This window comes from Macrotis lagotis, chromosome X (genome assembly GCF_037893015.1).
Source record: "Macrotis lagotis isolate mMagLag1 chromosome X, bilby.v1.9.chrom.fasta, whole genome shotgun sequence".
Classification (NCBI taxonomy): Eukaryota; Metazoa; Chordata; class Mammalia; order Peramelemorphia; family Peramelidae; genus Macrotis; species Macrotis lagotis.
Window position 1 is genome coordinate 586110988 of NC_133666.1, and position 24891 is coordinate 586135878.

Genomic DNA, 24891 nt, shown 5'->3' on the forward strand with positions numbered 1-24891 from the left:
CACCGGGCTGTCGGGCCTCGAGGTGCGGGGAGCTGCCCGTTCCTGGTTCCGCGCCCGGCGCTGGGCACAGAGGAGGCCTCCACCTGCGCCCCGGGGCTCCCGGGGCTCCCGGGCCGGGTGAGGCAGGGGCACCTGCCGCGCAGCCGCGAGGCCCGGGAGGGAAGGGACTAGTTTTCTAAGAAACATCCCTCCCGGGCCGAGTCAAAAGTTCAGAGAACGCCCCGCCCCTCCGCCCCGCCCTCGCCCCTCCGCCCCGCCCTCGCCCCTCCGCCCCGCCCTCGCCCCTCCGCCCCGCCCCTCCCTCGTCCCGCCCCCTCCGCCCCGCCCTCGTCCCTCCGCCCCGCCCTCGTCCCTCCGCCCCGCCCCTCCCTCGCCCCGCCCCTCCCTCGCCCCGCCCCCTCCGCCCCGCCCTCGCCGTTCCCGCTCTCGCCCCGCCGCCCCCGCGGCTCCGGCCTTCTCAGCCCCGCCCCGCCCCCCGCTTCCGATTCGGCGCCCGGAGCCCCGCCCCCGTGGCCCGCCCCGCCCCTCGGCCAGGCCCCGCCCCCCGTAGCCCCTGCCTCGGCGTCGGTCTTCGCAACGGTCGCCCCCAGCCCAGGATCTCGGCCCGCGCGCCCCCGGCCAGTCGAGGGAAGGCGACGACGGGACGGCCGGGCTGCCCGGCCCAGGCCCGCCATGGAGGGCGAGGGGTCCCTTTCCCGCGGCTACCAGCCGGCCAGCCCTCCCCGGGACGCTTGCGCCTACAGCAGCTGCTACTGGTAAGGGGCCCGAGGCCCGGCCCCGCCCCCGGCCTCCGGGGCCCGCCCCGGCCTCCCCGGGCTCCGCCGCTGGGCCCGGGCCTGGGCCCGTAGTCTCCGGCCCGCTGCCCCAGTCCGGGCTTTGACATTCCTCCACATTTAGCTCCGTAAAGGCGAGGGGCCTCGGTAGGGCCCCAGGTGGCCGAAGGGCCTCCCGCAGTAAGGACGCTGCGGAGATTGGAACCCAGAGCCGTCCAGTTCCCTCCGCAGGCCCGGGCGAGGCTCCTAGGGGGTCGAGCCCCGAAGAACACGTGGCGCTTTACGATAGTGTACCGGGGCGTTTGCGCCCTTTGGGCGAGGGGGCCGGCGGCGCGGTGCTGAGTGAGCGCCTTCTTAGTGAGGAGGACCCCAGCGGGGGCGCCCCGAGTACGGCGGGCGCCCCGAGAATGGCCACGATTTAATCCCGGCAGCAGCTCTTACGAGTTTCTGCCTGGTAGGAGTAAAATGCTGATTTTGATCTTCAGCAACTCTGTCTCTGAAATGGGGAATACATATTAAGGTTTTTGGGAGCAGCAAATTTTCTAAATCTTAAAACACTATTGAAATGTGAACGAGATTATAATTTGCAGTGATAGTTCAAATTTCTATAGTCCTTGAGGAGTCCAAACTACTTCAACATATATTATTTCTCTTTTTTCCTTACAACTGTGAGGAAAGGGTTATTATGTATATTGTTATCTTAAGTGGGGAAGCGATGCCAAAAGCCCATGTCTTGTTCTCAAGTGTTTCATCATCTTCTGGATGATGATGTTTGGACTAGTTATTTTTACCACATTTTTTTTCATTATCCCCAACATCCTTGTTCAGGGTCTCATATCTATGGGGATGCTGAATAGATGTTTGTTGAGTTGAATTTCTTAAAGTCTCTTAGCTCTTAAAGTTTCTCTGATGCAATCAAGACTTTGCTATATATTTTCCCATTTAAACACCAGGAAACATGCGTGAAAAGGCATATTCTAGTGCTTTCAACGTGTAAACATATGCCCTAAGTCATGTTGGTTTAATATTTAGAAGTAAAATAATCACAACTAGGAATCTGAAAGCACAGGTATTGTGAGTAAGAAATAATGAGTATTCATTTTTAATAATAAAAATAAGAGGTAAAATATATTTTACAGTTTGCATTGTACATTTACTTGTTAACTCATTCTAGTCCTCAACTTTGTGAAGTCCTCCATGTAATATCCTTTTGCAGATGACAAAACGGAGGCTTAGCTAAGCTTAATGATTTTCCTATAGACTCTGCCTAGTATTAGCTCTGAATTGAGGTTTCTTTGACTCTTAAATCTGCAACTCTGTCTACTTTCCCACATAGCCTCTCTTTCCTTATTTCTCAGAATTTTGGGTTCTAGGTTTTGAGAATATGAAACTTAGAATCAGGAAAGACTTCGGTTTAAAATCTCACCCTTGACACCTATATACTGCTCTGTCAAATCAAATTCAGATCACTAGTTAACCTTATTGGTGTAATGGGGATATTACCTACTTCCCATGGAGTTTTGAGGATCTATTGGATAATATACCTTCAGTGTTGTATAAACTTTAAGTCAGCATATGTACAAATGTTAGTAAATATTTTAGTTGCTTTTATGGTAAAATTGAAATATGTTCTGCTTAGAGAAAATATTAAGTTTTGTCACTAAGTAACTTTGGGACCTGGGACACATACATCCCCTTTAACCTCCCTGGGCCTTAGTTTTTTTCATCCACAAAATGAAGGGCTTCTTTTGAATTATTTCTTAGGTATCTTCCCAGTTCTAATCTATACTGGTTTAATTTCCTAGAACCTTAAAACTTTGGGCAATGAACTTAAGGGAAACAATAATTTTTGCCTTTTTCCTATCTTATCTAAAAGTATCATAGGAAAGATTTGAGGAGAAAAACTCAGTATGCATACCTGCTACGTTTTTATGTGTTTTGCTTAGTCATAGGAAAGCAATAAAACAGACAGATACCCCCATGGCTTGAGAAATTGAAAGACTATATATTTTACATGTATTGGTTATCTTTACATGTTATTTTCAGTCATAGGCCCAACTTCCTGGAAGCTATAGAAATATATTAATCTATGTGGTAGATGTCAGAGTTGAGCTCACAGTACTGGTAGCTTATAAGATAGGAGAGACGGTGAGTAGAGCTCTAAAGACCTCAGTCAATGTCTGAAACTAAATCCATATTCAGGGGTGAAAAAATCATTGAATGATTAGCAGTCTTGTTGGGCTATAAATTTATAATTAGATGATAATATGGTCATTTTATTCTCCTGTTTGATAGAAAAAAATTTCTTTTAATTTTAGCAAATAAAAATGTTAAAAACCAAATGCTTTCATTTCAGTGAAGAAAATATTTGGAAGCTTTGTGAATACATAAAAAACCATAATCAATATCCTTTAGAAGAATGTTATGCCATCTTCATATCTAATGAGAGAAAGATGGTAAGTTGCTAACTGGTAGCAGGGTAAGTATGTAAGTTTTAGAAATGTAGTTTGTAATAAAAGGGTATCTTACGTGAGAAGGACTAGGTAGTAGATAGTGTATTGACTTGAAGTCTGCAAGACACAAGTTAACAACCTGCTTCATCTGCTTTACTAGCTATGTGACCCTGGGAGGGTCAGTTAATCTCAATTAGCCTCAGTTTTTTTTTCCCCTTCTGTAAAATGGAGATATTGATAAACCTCCCAGGGTTATTAGGAGAACCAAATTAGATAATATGTAAAGCACTTTGCAAAGCTTAATGTGCTATACAAATGTTAGTGACTATATTATTGTACTTACTGTTTTAAGTTGTGTATTAAAAATAGACTAACATTTTAAAGTGGATATTTTGAGGAACATTTTAAGTACGTAGTTAGGGTAGATTTTGCCATAATTTTGTCATATCTGCAAGGAATTGCTACCTATAATGGTCTCTTTTCTACAATTTTAAATTTTCTTTTAGCATAATTTTAGTTTAATATCAAGGTAATAATATTGGATAGTAGAAAAGGTACTGAACTTTGAGCCAGAAAATTTTGGATTTGAGTTTTGTCTCCTTATCATGTAACTCTCCTTACCTGTATGAACATGGATAAATCATGTAACCTTTAAATTTCAACTTCTTCATATGTTAATGGGAAATTAGTAATATTTTTTACTGTTTACCTCAGAAAATTACTATGAGAATATACTTTCAAATTCTCTAGGGTTCCATAAATGTCAACTCCTATTACTATTTTAGAGTTAGAGTTCTTAGAAATCAAGTACATCCTAAGGATTATTCTTAGAGAAATTGGAAGAAAATTTGGAAGAAAAATTGTAAGAAAAACTTTTCTGAAAAAAAAATGACGCAAAATCAGAGGATTCCAAACTTGGAAAAGAATTTAGAGGGCTTCTAAGTGAAGTTTTTAACCTAAATAGGAATCTCCTTTACAATATAATTAATAAAAGGTCATTCAGTCTTTGCTTGAAGATTTTTATTAAAAGGGAATCTACTACTTCTAAAGGGAGCCCATTTTACTTTTGGATAACTTTTCCTTAAGTCAAACCTAAATTCACCTTCTGAAGTTTTCCTCTATTCTACTTTTGTTCTCTGGGACAGAAGCATCTACTACTTCATATCTGACTAATTATAAATCAACTTTTATATTAATATGAAATATTCAATGCAGATTCAGCTGAACTGAAATAGCCTGTATTTTGTAGATCCCAATCTGGAAGCAGCAGGCCAGGCCTGGAGATGGACCTATCATTTGGGTAAGGCAATCAGTTAATGATTTCTGGATGATGTTTACTTTGTTGATTAAAAAAGAAATGATGGTGATGATTCGAAGTAAGACTAAAGTAAGCACTATGACTTAAAGGATTCCTGATTTTGTTAGTGTGGTTGCTTCTTCTGACACTATTATCAGAATTAATAATATATATATGATTGGATAATAATATATATATAATATATATAAATATATATATAATATATAATATATAATAATGTATATTATATATAAATATATATTATATATAATATATATCATATATATAATAATTATATATATATATATATATATATAAACTTCTTGACATTAAGGAGTGTTTCTTTTTTGTTCTTGTATTCCAAATGCCTAGCACAATACCTTGCACATAGAAAGCACTTTTGGAATGCCTTTGAATGATATAGATTCCAACTTTGTTTGTGAACTGTGGCTGAAAAATTAATTACCATGCCTCTGATAAAGGAAGCAGAGGCATCAATTGTAGGTGAGTTTCTCAAGGTGTTTGACCATGAAAGTGAGGAGAGATGAAAACTAATGGATCAAGTGAGGGCATTTTCAAGATGAAAGAGACTATAGAAGTGTTTTTAGGTGGTAGGGAAGCAGCCATAGATAGTAAGAGACTGAATATAAAGCAGACAGTCTGTTTTGGAGCAGATGGGATGGAAGGAAATCACTTGTGCAAAAAGAAAGGTAAGCCTTGTAAAGGAACAGGGCTATCTCTTCACATGAGAGGGGTAGAGGAGGTATATTGGATGTGATGTTTAAAAAGTTTGAGAGACACAGTTTCTGGGTGCTTAATCATTAATATTGCTGGAATGGCCATTTGATTGTCTCTCTTGGACCAAAGATGAGTCATGGTGGTAGGCTCACAGTTTCATATGCCCTTGGAAGAGTGGTTGTTCCTAAGAGGAGCAATCAACTCTGAGATAGGCTTATTCCAATGATGGCCCTGGGGTATGTGACATTTGAGTACCCAAATCTTAGTCAATATTATTAATTTTCCTTTCATTCATGTGTCAGAAGAGAGAATCCATATTTTCTTAGATCTGAAGAAAAACAATGAGCAAGAATTTATCCATTTGCCTAATTGAGATCTTAACTTTCCTTACCACATAAGTCTTTGCCCAAGATTTTCCATACTGCTTGATTTCTGGATAAGAAAGTAGAAAAGGGGAAAAATTTTGGTTCTAATTTAGTAATTTAGTATATGAAATAATCATTTTTTTTCTCATGGGGGGAACTACATCTGAGTGATGTTAAGATGAGGAAGAGAGAAGTCGCTTTTTCCCTACTTTGGCTTTCCTCCATGTATCCAATCTGCTGCCAAAACTCAACCGTTCCTTCTTCCATAACATCTCCACTTGTCTCTACTCTCACAGCTATCAATTTAGTTCAGGCCATCATAATCTCTTACTTAGATTATTGTTAAGGCCTCCTAATAGACGTCTCATCCTCAGATCTCTCATTACTCTAGTCCAGTCTACACACTGCTATCTTAAATGTAGATTTGATCATATATGCCCCCTACTCGAGGGGACTATCCATTGCCTCTAAGGTAAAAATATTAACTCTGTTTAACTTACAACCTGGCCTCCGCTTATCTTTCTGAACTCATTGTACATCATTCCTGGTCACCAGCAAAACTGTATTCCACATATTCTCTCTGTCTCTTCTCTGTATCTTTGAACTGGCTTTGGAATGTACTTTTCTTTATCTTGCTTCAAAGACTCTCTCTTCCTTTGAACATAATTCTTTTGAACACAATTTTGGACATGAAACATTTCCTAATATCATCCTTCTCAGGAATATCAAAACATCTAGAAAGAAGCAGGTCAAGTACCAAGGAACTACAAATAGGATGATAGAAGACTTGGCTACTTCTTCTATAAATGAGAGGAGTTACTAAAATACCATATTCTGTAAGGCAAATAATATGAAGTTATACACAAGAATAATTTACTCTGCAAGCTGAATGTAATTCTACATGGGAAAAATGCATTCTTAACAGAATAGAGGACTTTTAAGCATTTCTAATAAAAAAAATCAGAGCTGAGGAAAAAGAAACATTCAGAGAAAACAAGAAAGCTAAGTATATTTGAGCACCTGGAAGGAGATGTTGTAGTGCTAATATTTTAATAGGGGAGAAGAAATAATTTTTTTTTTTTTTTTAGATTTTTCAAGGCAATGGGGTTAAGTGGCTTGCTCAAGGCCACACAGCTGGGTAATTATTAAGTGTTTAGTGTCTGAGGCCAAATTTGAACTCAGGTACTCCTGACTCCAAGGCCGGTGCTCTATCCACTGCGCTGCCTAGCCGCCTGAAGAAATAAATGTTAAGGCATTGAAAGAGTTAAAAAAAGAAAACAAGTAGATGTCCTGGTTCTATTCTTTAGGTTAGAAGAAAGGAAAGAAAAGGGAGGATAGATGACAGGCAGCTTTGTAGAAAGGAGGAAAGAACTTAATCCTCAGAATTGGGCTACATAAACTTGGAAGGAGGGAGAAGGGTTGATAGATACCGAACTGAATAGGGAAACAAGCAGAAATTGGAGGTGGGGCAGGAGAGTGAAGTCATTAAATAGGATAATACTGAGAAAAGGAATAGTCATAAGCAAAACAAATTTTCTGATTTTGAAGGAGGAAACTTAAAGGGGGAAAAAAGAAACAAAAGTAACTAGAGTGCCTAGAATCCACCAGTATATCTTAGATGGCCTTTTAGTCAACTGTGGAATGATGGAGCAAGCTCTTGTATATGAATGTAATGAAATGTTAATGCATTGTACAAAATGATGAGATGATTTTAGAGAAAACTGGTATGTCAGTTGACATTGAGTGGAAACTGAGATAATGATTTTGTGGTAAAGATTATATGTGTATACTTCCCTATTTACCAACTGACTACCAGCAGCTGTCTTTTTAAACAGTTCTTCAGAAAAAAAATGAAAACTTATTAGGCAAAAATTACATGAACAAATTTATGGGAAAATAGCTGAATTTGCAAAATTTATTTTAGGTAGTTTATCACTCTTGCAAATGTTGTTAGTGGGGAGGCTAGGTGGCATAGTGAATAGAGCACCGGCCTTGGAGTCAGGAGTATCTGAGTTAAAATCCGGCCTCAGACACTTAATAATTACCTAGCTGTGTGGCCTTGGGTAAGCCACTTAACCCCACTGCCTTGCAACCCCCCCCCCCAAATAAAATGTTGTTAGCTATATTGGTTATAAAAAGAGAAAAACTTAAAAAGGCCTTATGAATAAAAACACTATTTTCCATTTGACTTTTTTCAATCCATAGCACGATTGCTTGAAAATGTTCCCCAAGATGTAGTTTCTACCATAAATTACCTATAAGATTACTAAAGTAGGGTTGATTTTTTTCATTTCAATAATATAATAGGTGAAAGCAATGCTATAATTAGTTTATTGTTAAATCATCAGTCTCCCTATCTTTTAAATCATTCTTAAAAAAATTTTCTTTGTTCAATAAATCTCTGTTAGTGATCTAGTAGAATGAATATTGGATGTTAAATCCAGAGACTGATGCAATTCTGGCTCTGCCATTTATTATCTGAGTGGCCTTGGTTGGATGTTTTCATTTAAATTCTTTGAGTCTCAGTTTTGTATTTTGGAGATAATACTTGTGCTACCTTCCCCTGGGGTTGTTGTGAGGAAAGGGTTTTGTAAACCATAAAGGGACATAGTAATGTGAGTTATTATAACAAGAAAATGATTTAACTCAAGGTTTTACTCCTAGGATTACCATGTTATTTTGCTTCATGTTTCAAGTGGAGGACAGAGTTTCATTTATGATCTTGATACTGTGTTGCCGTTTCCATGCCCCTTTGACACTTATGTAGAAGACTCCTTTAAGTCTGATGATGATATTCACCCACAATTTAGAAGGTAAGCAAGTAAATACAGATTTGTTCATTCTCTGAAGTGGGAAACCTAAATTGCTTATCTCACTACATGTACAGCTAATGCCAATGCTCTGTTCACTACTATACAGTGTGTAGCTGACATTTGGACTGGACCCAAAAACATTAGGTACCTTTTGTTCTGGCTAGGGGAACTCCTATCATAGTCTCACTATTTTACTAACAAAAAGATGGGAGGTACCAGAGTCAGCTCTTTTATCACTAAAAATGTCTCACATGCCACCTTTTGAAATGCATGCTATATTTTATTAAACCATATAATCTGTTCTATAACAATATTATAACCTATTAGACAAATGTCTCTGATACAAGTACTTGATTTAATTTTAGAAAATTTAGAGTGATTCGAGCAGACTTGTATTTGAAGAACTTTGCTTCTGACCGATCTCACATGAAAGATTCCAGTGGAAATTGGAGAGAACCTCCTCCTCCTTATCCCTGCATTCAAACTGGAGGTAGACTAATACTAATTTTTATTTGTGTGGTGCTAATATCAGTTCTTCCATTTTACTTTATAGGACAGCTTTTTCTCTCTCTAAAGATTATTACTAGTTTTATAAAAAAACTGAAGGAAAGGGTGTCAGGTGCTAGTTTAGGTTTTTTTAGTTTTTTTTTTTGCAAGGCAAATGAGGTTAAGTGGCTTGCCCAAAGCCACACAGCTAGGTAATTATTAAGTGTCTGAGACTGGATTTGAACCCAGGTACTCCTGACTCCAGGGCTGGTGCTTTATCCACTGTGCCACCTAGCTGCCCCTTGCTAGTAGTTTTAATATATTTATTAGGTAGAGAAATGAGCACAGATCTAGTAGAAATAATTATTTTTCACACTTTTATTTTATTGATCACTGTTTTTATCTGCCCACCCAGTATTCAGTAAAATATTTTTTCTTTTTTAAACAATATTTTGAGTTTTTTTGCATTCTTTTTATAACTTGTGTGCTTTTTTTGGTCTTAATTTAATTTAATTTTTCCCCCTAGTTACGTACAAAAACAAGTTTCCACATTCATTTCTAAAACCTTGAGTTCCAAATTCTCTCCTTCCTCCTACTCTACTTCCCTCCTTGAGAAAGCAAGTCATTTGATATAGATTAAAAATGTGTAGTCATGGAAAATCATTCCTACAATAGTCATGTTGTAAAAGTAAACATACCCCCCTCCCCAAAAAAAAGAGAAACTTTAAGAAAAAATAAAGTTGGAAACAAAAAGAAAAAAAACATGTTTTAGTCTGTAGTCAGATACCATCAGCTCTGTCTTTGGGATGGATAGTATACTTTATCATAAGTCCTTCAGAGTTCTCTTGGTTCACATCATTGCTGAGAGAAGATAGGTCATTCACAACGGACCATCATATTGCTTTACTTTGTATAAATTTTTCCCATTACATCTGCTCATGTAAATTTTTTACTGAGTATCCCGTTCATCATTTCCAATAACAGAAAAACATTTCATCTTAATCATATATCACAGTTTGTTCAACCATTCCCCAAATGCTACTGCCCACTCTATATTTGGAAATTAGTGAGTGAAGAATTAGTCTAGTGGTTAAAGGAAATTATGGAAGAAGACAGATTCATATGGTTGAAGGTAAATAAAATATTAATTTGACTTCCATCAGGTGTATGGACTTCCTGAAAATCTACATCAAGTGATTAAAAATTAATGATCACATAAATTAAATATAGTAAAAAGCTATAGTAGATTTCTATTTTATATCATCTTATATCCTCAAGCTTATCCCTCTTGCCAATTTCTCTGTTTCTGTTGAAAGCACCCTCATCCTGACAGTGATATTTGAAACCTCATTGTGGCCTTTGACTCTTGTCACTTACTCCTTATTTTTAATTAGGTGCCATATTCTGTTGAAGAAGCAAAAAAAAAAAAATTTAACCTCTGGAGGAAACTCAGGCAGTCCTAGGCTTGTGGTGGAAGGGAGATGAGGTTGATAGCTGAAGTGTAGCCAGGATGGGAAGAATTTGGTTGGGAATGCCTTGTAAGGTGGTTTCAGGTAAGATAAGGCAAAATTTAATTTGTCAGGGTGGACTTGATTAGAGACCAGGGTTGTAGAGGGAGGGAAATGAAGTGATACCTGGATCACAGACAGATAACAAAGGCTGAGAAGCTAAAAATGTTTCTTATCCCTTCTGGAAAAAATATATCTATAAATAAAAAAGAGCAATGCTAGCCTCTTTGAATCTTGATTTTCTCATCATAAGATAGCACTACTAGTTATCTGTCCTATTTCAGTGGATTTTTGTCAAAACAGTACTTTGTAAACTAATGTATGGTGTGAAGGTGAATTATTATTTTCGCACAGTTAAAGAATATGGTGGATTACTGTGACATGGATGAGGAAGACTTAGAAGTTCAGAGGCTTCTGCAATAATTTTTAAAGTCATTGTGGACCTTTGTAAGGGTTCATTTTAGTATTATATAAGAAATAATGTTAATGTGAAGTCTACTCAGAATGTAGATTTGTTCTGGCCACATGGAAAGGATTTGTCATGTAGCATGTTCCTGCACCACCTGCTGACTGATTTATGAAGTGTCGGCTCACAGATTTTACCTTTGAATCTTTATAAAAAAGAAAACTTAATAGGAAGTTACTATTCTTACCAAGGTTCAGGGAATCTGGAGTGCTCAGACCTTGTTTAGAGTTATTAATAACATCATAAACACTGCTAAGTGTAAGAATGAAAAAAATATTTTCAGATTAAAAAGTTAACTCTAAGTTATTGTTTTTGATGTGTTTTGGGTTTGCAAATAAGAAAACTATCATCTTTGAAATTTTTGATAATAGAAAGGCTTCTCTTTCTAAATTGTTTGATTTGTGACTTTCAAAGATGTGTAGTGGGATTATTTGGTCATTTGGGGAGATAAGGCAAGATAAATTTAAAAGCTGGTTTTTGAGATGTAATGGCTGCCTTTGTAACAATGTAATTTTAATGAGAAGCTTTCTTATGGTAGAAAATAGGCATTACTGATTTTAATTTTTAATTTAATGCTGCATTTATTATGAGTAAGTGAAAATGGACTTGTGTGAAGAATTCATGGCTTATTAGTTTTTCTTTGTTAGATATGAAATAGGTTAAAAAAATTTTTGTCGCAATGTTCCTGAGCCTCCAGACTTGTCATTCTGCAGAATAGGAATAATAGTTGTATTGTTAGTGTATAAGATCATAGATTTAGAGCTAGAAGGGAGTCTTAGAGGTTATCTTGTTGAATGACTCATGTTCATAGTTGAGGAAACTGGGATAGGTTAGTGACTTGCCCAGAATAACAGGTACTAACTAGTAAACTGAGGATTTGAAATCAGATCCTTTGACTCTAAATTCACTATTCTCTGTAATCTCACTTTCTTTCCCTAGTGAGATGCTGATAGCTCTGTGGATTGAACAAGACTTAAGTTCCAATCTGAACTCAGGAACTTAGTAGTTATGTGGCCCTGGACAAGTCACTTCATCACCTTAGTTTCCTCAACTATAAAATAGGGATAATAAAAATATTTAACCTTACAGGATGATTGTGAAGGTCAAATGAGATAATATTTTCATAGCCTTTAGCATAGAACACATCTGATGCTATATGAATAATGCTAGCTATTCTTGTTATCTGTTCTGTTTCTAATGAAATGATTATCTAGATCCAAAATATCAACCCTATCTGAAAAGTCCTCCATTTCCTTTGTAGTTATTCCTTATCAATGTAAATCCTACCTCCATGAAATCTTTACATTTCAACACTGAAGATACACAAGGAAAGTGCTTCATAAATTTTAAAGTGCTATGTAAATATGTGCTGCTGCTATCTTTTCAGATGTTGACCTATTTATAGAGTGTGTTTTAATGTAAATAATGCATTAATAGAATATGTACTATGTTACATAGTATAAACTATTAGAGATACAAAGAAAAGCGAAAGCAGCCCTTGCTCCAAAAGGGCTCATTTTCTAAAGGAGTTGAGATAATATGCAAATCATCATGTACAAACCAGATTTATACAGGCTAAATTGGAGATAATCTCAGAAGACACAACTATTATGGGGAACTTGGATAGACTTTTGAGGAAACTTGTATTTTAGCTGGTATTTGTTTATTTTTTTTTTGCAAGGCAGCGGGGTTAAGTGACTTGCCCAAGGTCACTCAGCTAGGTAATTAAGTATCTGAGGTCAAATTTGAACTCAGGTCCTCCTGACTCCAGAACTGGTGCTCTATCCACTGTACCACCTTAGCTGGTATTTAAAGGAAGCCAAGAAACAGGTGGAATCAAATTCTAGGCATGAGGACAGCCAGTGAAAATGAAGTATATTATGGGAGGAAAGGAAAAGCAGTAAATATCACTAGATTATAGGTACATAGAAGGGAGTAAAGTAGATGAAGACTAAAAAGGAAGAAAGGTATCAGATTGTCAAGGATGTTAAGGGGCTAAACAGTTTTTATCTTTGATCCTGGAGGCTTATGGAGAACCACTGGAATATATTGAATGAAGAGTGAGATCAGACCCATAATGATCACTTTGCCAGTTGAGTAGAGTATGAATTCTGGTAAGGAGAGACTTGAGTAAAGGAAACCAACCAACTGACTATTTCATTAATCCTGAAGTGATGTGAGCTTTATACTAGCATGATATATATATATATGTGTATATATATATATATATATATATATATATATATATATATCAGTATTCTGTTTCCTCTTTTGTTAATCTGGGTGATTTATATTTTTGTAAATATTCATCCATTTTGCTTAGATTATAATTATATTGGCTTAGTAATTGGATAAAAAAGCTAATAATTGCTTTGATTTCCTTTTCACTGATGGTGAAGTCACCCTTTTTGTTTTTGATACTAGCAATTTAGTATTCATTTTTTAAAAATCAAATTAACTATAGTTTTATCTGTTTTTATTGTTTTTTAAAAATAAAATCATCTTCTGGTTTTATTTATTCAATGATTTTCTTTCAGTTTTATTAATTTGATTTTTTTCAAGATTTCCGATTTGGTGTACAACTGTATACTTTTTTCTTGTTTTTTTTAGTTTTGTGCCCATTTCATTGATCTTTATTCATGTAAACATTTAGAGAACTATATTTTCTGGAATCTAAATACTATTTTGACTGCATCCTATAAATTTTGGTATATCTTTATAATGAAATTATTTATTATTTCTGTGATATTTGTTCTTTGATCAACTTACTTTTTAGGATCAGATTATTTAGTTTCCAATTAATTTTTATTCTGTTTTTCTGTGGGCCTTTGTTGAATATAGTTTTCATTGCATTAGAATCTGAAAAGGATGCATTTAATATTTCTGCTTTTCTGCATTTGATTTGGGAGTTTTTATTGCATGGTCAGTTTTTGTGTAGGTGCCATGTGTTACTGAGAAAACTATTCTTCTCTATTTCCATTCAGAGGTCTATCATTTACTAACTTTTCTAAAATTCTATTGATCTATTTCTTTTTTGTTTATTTTTTGGTTAGATGTATTGTGGGGCAGCTAGATGGCATAGTGGATAGAGTACCGGCCCTGGAGTCAAGAGGCCCTGAGTTCAAATCCAGCCTCAGACAATTAATAATTTTCTAGCTCTGTGACCTTGGGCAAGTTACTTAACCCCATAGCTTTGAAAAAACCAAAAAAAAATTTATCTAGTTCTGAGAGGGGAGAATTGAGGCCCCTCACTAGTATAGTTTTACTATTTCCTCCTAGAACTTATTTTTTTTTAAAGAAAGAGTATTTATTTTGAGTTTTACAATTTTTCCCCCATTCTTGCTTCTATCTCCCCACAGAAGGCATTCTGTTAGTGTTTACATTAACTCATGTATTTTTTTAAAATGTGGATGCTATACTAGTTGGTGCAAATGGTTTTGCTTTTGCTTTGTTTTGAGATCATATTACTTCCTTAACTTTTTTTTTTAATTTCAACTAAAGCATAATAGATTCTTGTTCTACTTCCTTACTTTTACTCTGTGTCTCTCTCTGCTGCAAATGTGTTTCTTGTAAACAACATATTGTAGGATTCTGATTTAATCCACTTTGCTATCTGCTTCTCTTTTTGGGGGAGTTCATCCCATTCACATTCACAGTGTGATTACTAGCTATACCTCCTTCTGTACTATTTTTCCTCTGTTTTTCCTGCTTTCTCTCTCTTTCTCCTTTGACCTTGTTCCTCTTCACAAGTATTTTGCATTTGATAACTGCTTCTCACAGTCTGCCTTTCCTTCTATCAGTACCCTCTCCCTTTCTTATCTTCATTTTTTCCTTATCTCCCTCCCTCCTATCCTGCTTCCCTCTAAGGTAAGATAGAGTTCTTTTTTCTTGTTTTTTTAAAAAATTTTTCCAATTACATTTTATGAAAGTTTTTCAACATTCATCCAACATTGCATGTTTTTAAGTTATACATTTTTCTACCACCCTTCCTTCCCACCCCTCTCCCCTCAGTAAAGAACAGTCTGGTAGAAGTTGTGCATGTACATTTGTGTTTAACATGTTTATATGTTAGTCATTTTGAATATGAGGAATTAAGATGAAGAGAAAAGGGTTGGCTAGGTGGCGCAGTGGCACCGGCTCTGGAGTCAGGAGTACTTGAGTTCAAATATGCGTCAGATACTTAATAATTACCTAGCTGTATGGCCTTCGGAAAGCCACTTAACCCTAAAACCTTAAAAAAAAAAGGATGAAAGGAAAAGAAAGAAAACCATTGAACAGGAAGGAAAAATATAAGAGCAGTTTTTAAAAAGTGAACCTAGTATCCATCCAGATTCTGGGTTTTTTTCCCTCTGCATATGGATGGCATTGTTTACAACATGTCTCCCAGGATTGTTCTAGCTCTTTGAACTGTTGAGAGGAGCTATATCCATTAAAGGAGCTACATCCATTATAGTTGATCAACTCACAATGTTACTTTTTTTTTTTATTTTTGGTGTTTTTGCAAGGCAATGGGGTTAAGTGGCTTGCCCAAGGCCACACAGCTAGGTAATCATTAAGTGTCTGAGGCTGGATTTGAACTCAGGTACTCCTGACTCCAGGGCCGGTGTTCTATCCACTGTGCCACCTAGCTGCCCCAACAATGTTACTTTTAATGTGTACATTGATCTCTTGGTTCTCCTCCCTTTGCTCAGCGTCAGTTCTTGTAATTCTTCCCATGCTTCTCTAAAGTTTGACCCTTCATGTTTTCTTAGAGAACAATTATTACTCTATAATATCCATATACCATAACTTGTTCAGTCATTCCTCCATTTGATAGGCATCCCCTCTGTTTGCAGTTTTTTTTTTGCCACTACAAAAAGAACTGCTCTAAATATTTTTGAACATGTGGGACTTTCCCCATTTTTTATAATTTCTTTTGAACATAAGCCTTGTATTGGTATTTCTGGGTCAGAGTATGATCAGTTTTATTGCTCTTTGGTCATAGTTCCATAGTGCTTTTCATAATAGTTGGATTAGTTCACATTTCCACCAACAGTATATCAATCAATGTCCCAATCTTCACACAAGCTCTCCAACACTGATCATTTTTCTAAGATATACTTTGCAATTTTTTTTTTAGGTTTTTGCAAGGCAAATGGGATTAAGTGGCTTGCCCAAGGCCACGCAGCTAGGTAATTATTAAGTGTCTGAGGCAGAATTTGAACTCAGGTACTCCTGATTCCAGGGCTGATGCTCTATCCACTGCGCCACCTAGCCATCCTTTTCTAAGATTTACTTAACTGAGTACATATGTTATTCCCTCTTTGAGCTAAGTTTAATAAGAGTTAGGTTCAAACATATTCAACCCTTCATCTTTTCCTTCATTCTTTTTTTTTTTTTTTGCAAGGCAATGGGGTTAAGTGGCTTGCCCAAGGCCACACAGCTAGGTAATTATTAAGTGTCTGAGGCCAGATTTGAACTCTTGACTACAGGGCCAGTACTCTATCTACTGTGCCACCTAGCCACCCCTTCCTTCATTCTAATATCTCTTTTACCCATCTTGATGTGGGAAAATTTGTACCATTCTATCTCTCCTTTTCCTTTTTTTCCATTTCAATCCTCTTTCACACTCCTTAATTTTTTTTTTAAGTTGTCATTCCATCATGGTCAAACTTAAACTTCTTCTAACTGCTATAATAGTAATAAGTTCTTAAGAGTTAGAAGTATAATCTTCCCATGTAGTAATGTAAACAGTTTAGCCTTATTGAATTCCTTATGTTTTCTTTTTCCTGTTTACTTTTTTATACTTCTCTTGAGTTTTTTATATTTGAAAATCAATCAGAAATGCTTGAAAGTCCATTATTTCATTGAAGGTCCATTTTTTCTCCCTGAAGGATTATACTCAGTTTTCCTGGGTAGGTAGGTGATTTTTGGTTGTAATTCTGGCTTCTATGACTAATGGAATATCATATTCCAAGTCCTCCAGTCCTTTAATGTATAGCTAAATTCTGTGTAATCCTGATTGAGATTCCACAGTATTTGAATTGTTTTTTGTTTGTTTGTTTGTTTTGGGTTTTTTTTTTTGCCATTTTGTAGTATTTTCTCCTTGACCTGGAGCTCTGGAATTTGGTTGTGATATGTGGATTTTTTTCAATTCTATTTTACCCTCTAGTTCTAGGATATCAGATCAAATTTCTTTGATAATTTTTTGAAATATGCTGTACAGGCTCTTTTTTGATCATGACTTTCAGATACTCCAATAATTTAAAAATTTTCTCTACTGGACCTGTTTTTCAGATCAATTGTTTTTCCGATAAGATATTTCACATTTTCTTTTTTTTTGTTCTTTTGATTTTTATTGTTTCTTGATGTCTCATGGAATAATTAGCTTCTACTGCTAAGGAATTATTTTTCTTCAGTGATCTTTTGTATCTCCTTTTCTATTTGACCAGTTCTGATTTTCAAGGGGTTGTTTTCTTCAGTGAATTTTTCTATTTTTTGTGTTTTCTTTATCATACTACTGACTTTTTCCATGATTCTCTTGTATCATTCTCATTTTGTTTTCTAATTTTGTTTTCTGTCTCTTTTATTTACTTTTTAAATTCCTTTTGAAGCTCTTCTAGGAATTCTTTTTGAACCTGAGATCAATTCACATTTTTCTTTGAGGTTTTGTATGTAGGCAGTTGTCTTCTTCTGGGTTTGTGCTTTGATTTTCCTTTTCATCATAGTAACTTTCTTTGATCAAGTTCATTTTTTATTTTTTGTTCATTCTTCCAGCCTATTTCATGACTTTTTTGATAAAGTTGGGTTCTGCTCCTGTGTTAGAGGGGAGTACTGTGCTAAACTTCTTGCTTAGGGACCTGAAGCCTTACTGCTCGGCTGTGCCAAGGGCTTTGAGGTCAGGTCATCTACTGCTTGCACTGGACTGTATTCTCCTTTTGCCCCAGTGAGACAGAATTTCCTGCTAACCTTCTAAGTGGTTTTGGGCTAGAAAATTGTTTCACCCTGTCCTTTTGTTGGGTCTGCCACTCTAGAATTTGCTTGGAGGGGTTATTTTATCGTTTTTTGGAAGTGAATTTGGCTGAGTTTGTGTGAATTTCTTGCCTCATTCTGTCATCTTGGCTTTACCTTTTTTTTTTTTAGGTTTTTTTGCAAGGCAAGTGCGGTTAAATGGCTTGCCCAATGCCACACAGCTAGGTAATTATTAAGTGTCTGAGACTGGATTTGAACCCAGATACTCATGACTCCAAGGCCAGTGCTTTATCCACTGCGCCACCTAGCGGCTCCTGGCTTTACCTGTTGTAAGCATATCAGAAGAGCAAAGTAAAATTGACAGGAAATGCTAGTAGATTATAAATGAGAGGTGAGAGAAAAGAGTTCAGGATGATACCTAGGTTGTCAGTCTGGATTAGTTGATGGCAATTATAGGGAAGCTAGGAGGAGGAGAGGATCATTGTGGGGGAGAACAAAAGTTAATGAGTTAGAAGCTAGGGCAGCTAGGTGGTTCAGTGGATAGAACACTAACCCTGGAGTTAGGAGGACCTGAGTTCAAATATGACCTCAGACTCTTAATTACTTAGCTTTGTGACCTTGGGCAGGTCACTTAACCCCATTGCCTTGCCAAAAAAAAAACAAAAAAAAAGATAATGAGGTCAGATTTAGACATACTGAGTTTAAGATAATAATAATAATAATAATAATAATAATAATTAACATTTATTTAGTGCTTATTATATGTGCCCGGCACCATGATAAACATTCTATAATTTTTATCTCATTTAATCCTCACAACAAACTCTGGGAGATAGATGGTCTTATTATCCCCATTTTATAAATGATGAAACTGAGAACACTAACCCTGGAGTTAGGAGGACCTGAGTTCAAATATGACCTCAGACTCTTAATTACTTAGCTTTGTGACCTTGGGCAGGTCACTTAACCCCATTGCCTTGCCAAAAAAAAAACAAAAAAAAAGATAATGAGGTCAGATTTAGACATACTGAGTTTAAGATAATAATAATAATAATAATAATAATAATAATAATAAACAATAAACATTTATTTAGTGCTTATTATATGTGCCTGGCACCATGATAAACATTCTATAATTATTATCTCATTTAATCCTCACAATAAACTCTGGGAGATAGATGGTCTTATTATCCTCATTTTATAAATGATGAAACTGAAGCAATCAGGTTAAATGACTTGCTCACGGTCATACAGTTATTAACTATCTCAGGCCAGATCTGAACTGAACTCTTCCTGACTCTAGACCTGGTGTTTTTTACATTGATTACTACCTGTCTTCACTAATACATGCAATTTGAGAAGTATAATAGGTGATTAGAGATTCCATACTAAAGGTCATTTCAGAGGTTAGATGACACTTTCCATCCATAATATAGACAAAATATTTCATATTGAATTAGTTTCGAAAAGCAAAAGGTGATATATTGTCTTTTGTAGAATTTTTTCCCAGATTTTCCCCCTAATATTTTGCAACAAATATAAAAAATGATTACTTTCATTACATAGATTTGAGAATATTCTAACACAGGGATTCATTTTTAAAAACTATTTTTCTTTCATTAAATATTTCCCAATTTCATCTTAAAAAAATTAAGTCATTTAAATTTTTTTTTGAATTTGAAATTTGCTCCTTCTTTTCCACCATTCCCTGCCCCTTGAGAAGGCAAACAATTTTATTTTATTTTGATTTTACATATGAGGTCATGCAAAACATTTCCATAAAAGTCATGTTGCAAAAGACATGAACAAAAATATAAAGGATAAAAAGTATGCTTCAGTCTGCATTCTCTGAAGGTGGATAGCATTTCTCATCATGGATCCTTTAGGATTATTTTTGGATCATTGTTTTGAATCAGAACAACAATTGATCATTCTTGTAATATTACTATTGCAACATGATGATTCTTGACCTTTTTTGAAAAAGGAAGTCTGGTGAAGCCTTTGAACCCTTTTTCATAATAATGTTTTTAAATATATAAAATGCATAGCTTACATAGAAAAATAACTAAATTGAAATTAATTTGAAATAGTTAACAAAATGTTTTTTAAAATGTTTTCTGATCTTCAGTTCAAAGCATTGAAAGAAGCTGAAAATTAAGTTTTGGTTCCCCAGTGATTATAAGGATTATAATGTAGAGTTGGTCATATGTAATCGCATCTCTTTGTATGTATATTTATAATATTTCTAAATATATATTCACATATATGTATTCACGAATACAGGCACTACTTTGGAAAAAGCACTGGAGTATGAGTTAGGTGATCTAGGTTCTAGGTCTTTCTGTGTCATTCACATTTCTAATTCTGTTTCTGTAAGGAAATATAGACTCCCCAAGGGTTTCTCAACTCTTAGTGAAATTCTGCTTTTCTATAGAATGATTTACTCTTATTTTCTTGTTTACTTTCTTTAAAATAGACATACTTCTAGCTCTTTGAATTATGTTATGATTAAATAAAAATTATTTTTCTCACTGTAAAATTCTTTTTGTACATTCTCTTAGCTTCAAAAATGAACCTGCATGATTTTATCAGTATGAATCCTGAGGTTGGATGGGGAGCTATATACACACTACCTGACTTTGTACATCGATTTGGCAGTAAGACCTGATTTCGGCCTATGGACTTGGAAAATGAAATAATTCTGGAACACATATTTGCTTTTCTTTTACTTGATGTGAATACCAATTCCCTCCAGGTTAGTAGTTTATAATAAGATTGGTACAAAATTAGTTTTTTGTATTTTATTTAATAGAATTGAAATGTGAGTACACACAGGTAAAAAACTGAATAAAAGTATTTTTTTATGTCAAGTGTTTGTGTGCTTGATGATACATAATTAATTTCTGAGTCATTCCTATCAATTTTTTGTTGTGTTTAAGCAAGTCTTCTCTTTTTTAAGGTAAAAATTTTTGGTATATATTTGATGTAAGTTGTTCATGCTTATTTGTGAATAAACACACTTTTCTTCTTTTCATCCATCTCCTCCCAGCTCCTCCCTTTCTCTCTCCCCCCTTGCCTCATTCAACTTTTTGAGGACAAATGGTTTATGCCATTTTGTAATCTCATCACAGTGAATTGCACCTAGGAAAGATCAATAAACCTCTGTTGATTTATATGATATAACTGTGCATGAGAGGGGAAGGATACTATAGATAGAAGGTAAATTATAGACTTATAGATTGGAAGAGAATTTAGAATCCATGTAATATGATTCCTGTATGAAATACAAATCTCCTACAATAATTCCCAGTAATTGGTCATTCTACCCATTATTTACTGAAGCAATCCATTACAATTCTGAATAGCTTTAATTGTTAGGCATTTATTTATACCGAGCTAAAATATTTATCCCTACTGACTCATAACCTTTTCAGAATTGCATGTTCCCCAGCATTCACTTAAAAGGATTAATATGGTTTACATGTAATTAATGTATGTTAAAATTACTCTTAGGGTCTGTAATAACCTCTTGGAGGTTTAGTATTGAAGAAGCAATCCTGATACAATATGTATCAAAACCTCAGAACTTAAATGAGTTTTGATGATCCCTTTCAATAACCTGTGTTCTCTTTGGACATTGGATTAGTTATTGCTGATATATGTAGTATAACTGTGGTGTGGTGGAAAGAGCATTAGATTTTGAATTTTAGCCCTGGATTTACCAATAACTAATTTGGGGACTTTTGATGAGTTAATTCTTTGGGCTTGAGTTGTACCATCTATAAAATAAGGAGGTTGAGCTCCATGACCTTGGATCCAATCTTTTCTAATCCTTATATTCTGCCACAAAGTAGGCAGTTAATGAATGTTTATTGGTTGATATTTGTATAATTACTTAAAGTTTATAAAGTATTTTCAACAGGTATCTTATTTGATAATTCTACAAAATAATAATAATAATGCTTCCATTTTATGGGTGAAGAATTTGAAATTTGGAGAGGACAAATGATTACAGATAATGCAGAACTGGAAGGGATAGCTAATATAGTTGGTAATAGGCTGCAAAAATATCTTGAGTCAGAATGTTGGACCACATTGAATAAGGTGAAATTTTATAGTGATAGAAATAAAGACTAAAATTTGGGTTCAGTATATATATTGACTTTCAAAGTAGAAGGTAGAGGCATATTTAGGTAGTAGTTTTTCTGAAAAAGATCTGGAGAGTTTAATGAAATGTAAATTCAATATGAGTTAACATGATCTGGCAGCCTCAAAAACAAGAGGGTTATAAGATTTGGGAGATAATTATCCTATTGCCTTCCAATACTTCTGAAGTAATGTGTTAATTCTTTGCACCATAGTTCAGGAAGAAAATGAATAAGCTGGTGACCAATTAAGGGAGGAGAACCAGGATGGTGAAGTCCTCAAGTTCATGCCATTATGATGACTGGTAGAAGAAACTAGAGGCAATCAGTCTATATGCTTTTTTTTTTTTAGGTTTTTTTGCAAGGCAAATGGGGTTAAGTGGCTTACCCAAGGCCACATGGCTAGGTAATTATTAAGTGTCTGAGGCCAGATTTGAACTCAGGTACTCCTGACTCCAGGGCTGGTGCTCTATTCACTGTGCCACCTAGCCGCCCCCAATTAGCCTGTATCCTTAAGGGAGACAGATTTGTTTTTAAGTATTCAAAGAGTTGTCATATGGAAGATGTACATTTGCCCCAGAGTCTTGAACTAGGAGGCTGGTTGGAAGTTGTAAAGGAACAGATTTAACTTATTGTTGGGAAAAACTGCCAACAGCTATTCAGAAAAGAATCCATTGACCTGTTATAGACGTATAATTGTTGCCACATAGCACATATATGTCTATGCATAAATTCTTTATAGAGCATTCAGCTGACTAGCTAGAGGCATTTGGTTCTTCATACATTTTGTGGATGTTAGAATTGAATTTAGGCTGTTCACATGTTATCCTTTGCTCTCATTTCATGACTGATTCACCATTTTTCTTGTCTTACCTGTTCTTGATATTGACATTTACATAATTTCTCACAAAAGAGACATTCTTGGCAGTTCTCTTTACCTATATTTACATCTGGCATTCATATGTCTGTTTCCCTTTGGGTTATCTGAAATTTTGATTCTTGTGGTGTTTCATGATTTGTAGCCAAATAGTAGCCCTGTTAGGGATGTTGGTGGTAAAAGACAAGGTTTGGCAGCAAGGAGTCATTTTCTTGGGATCATTGAACTTGCTGTGCATTTTCTCGAATGTGATTTAGCTTACTGTCTTCCAGTTCAGTCTTTGCTGGTATGTAAGACACTGGCAGTGGAAACATAATCTGAAAATATGTTCTTCTATTTTATTTTGTGTTTATTGAAACATTGTATTATGCCAAAACTTGATGAAATTAGTACACTATCATCTGTGAAAAACGAATTTTCGAACAGCCTTACCATCTATAAAGTATATAACCTATATACTTATACGTACCTATCTGTTTGCATGTTATCTCCTCCACTATAATGTAAGCCCCATGAAGGCAGGCATTGTTTTTACATTTTTGTCTTTATCATCCCCAACTCTAAGATATTGCCTTGCCATATAATAAATGTTTAATACCTGTCAATTGATTGCTTAATTCTTTCTAAACTGATCAGAGTAGAGATTTTATCTTTTAGCCTCCAGGATTTCTAACTTTTCCAATGAATGTAGTACCTGGCTCCTAGTTTTTTTCTATTCCACATTTCCTATCCTTATATACTTGAGTGCTTCTATTTCCTTTTTGATGTCCCCTCAAATAACCTCACTTTGTCATTTATCAGGTTTCTAAACTCCTAGGATCTCCTCTGTTACATCTCAGCCAGACACACACACACACACACACACACACACACACACACACACACACACACACACACACACACATCTTTAATTTCATCATCATTATTCATAACTATTCCACCTTTATGGTCTTTTAACTTTGACCATAATCTCCTGTCTCTTCAGCTTTCCTGGTGTCTCTCTTTAATCCTTTTCTGTCTTTAGCACAACTTTCTGCTTTCCTAGGCCATCACCTTTTGCCTCATTTTTCTCTTTTTTTTTAATAAAAGAAAGATTTTATTTTATTTTTTGAATTTTATGATTTTCCCTCTAATCTTGCTTTCCTCTCCCCACTCCCCACAAAAGGCAATCAATTAGTTTTTACATTGTTTCCATGGTATGCACTGATGTAAGTTGAATGTGATGAGAGAGAAATATTATCCTTAAGGAAGAAAATAAAGTATAAGAGATAGAAAAATTACATAAGATAAAGTTTTTTTTTTTTTAAATTAAAGGTAATAGTCTTTCGTCTTTGTTCAAACTCCACAATTCTTTCTCTGGATACAGATGGTATTCTCCATTGCAGATAGTCCAAAGTTGTCCCTGATTGTTACACTGATGGAATGAGAAAGTCCATTAAGGTTGATCATCTTGCTGTTAGGGTGTACAGTGTTCTGGTTTTGCTCATCTTGCTCAGCATCAGTTCATGCAAATCCTTCCAGGCTTCCTTGAATTCCCATCCCTCCTCTTTTCTAATAGAACAATAGTATTCCATCACATACAGTTTATTAAGTCATTCCCCAATTGCTGGACATTCACTTAATTTCCAATTCTTTGCCACCACAAACAGAGCTGCTATGAATATTTTTGTACAAGTGATGTTTTTACCCTTTTTCATAATCTCTTCAGGGTATAGACCCAGTAGTATTGCTGGATCAAAAGGTATGCACATTTTTGTTGCCCTTTGGGTGCAGTTCCAAAGTGCTCTCCAGAAAGGTTGGATGAGTTCATAGCTCTACCAAGGATGTGTTAGTGTCCCAGATTTCCCACATCCCTTCCAACGCTGATCATTGTCCTTTCTAGTCATATTGGCTAGTCTGAGAAGTGTGAAGTGGTAACCTCAGAGAAGCTTTAATTTGCATTTCTCTAATAATTAAAGATTTAGAGCAATTTTTCATATGTCTATGGATTGCTTTGATTTCCTCATCTGTATATTGCCT

General features: G+C 35.9%; 1 protein-coding gene across 3 annotated transcripts in view; it reads left to right on the top strand.

The window, feature by feature from the left end:
* The window catches only part of LOC141498424 (protein N-terminal glutamine amidohydrolase), a 101555-nt gene that overhangs the window by 19440 nt on the left and 57224 nt on the right, over window positions 1-24891 (top strand). The window contains exons 1-6 of one of the 3 annotated variants that reach the window (XM_074201586.1): window positions 545-755; window positions 3130-3229; window positions 4476-4526; window positions 8291-8439; window positions 8805-8929; window positions 20412-20720. In XM_074201586.1, coding sequence (XP_074057687.1) covers window positions 673-755; window positions 3130-3229; window positions 4476-4526; window positions 8291-8439; window positions 8805-8929; window positions 20412-20518 — 615 coding nt within the window. In that variant the 5' untranslated portion in view covers window positions 545-672 and the 3' untranslated portion in view covers window positions 20519-20720. Of the gene's footprint in view, window positions 1-544; window positions 756-3129; window positions 3230-4475; window positions 4527-8290; window positions 8440-8804; window positions 8930-20411; window positions 20721-24891 lie in introns of those variants that run through there. The other 2 variants (XR_012471632.1, XM_074201584.1) reach the window with 2 other exon arrangements.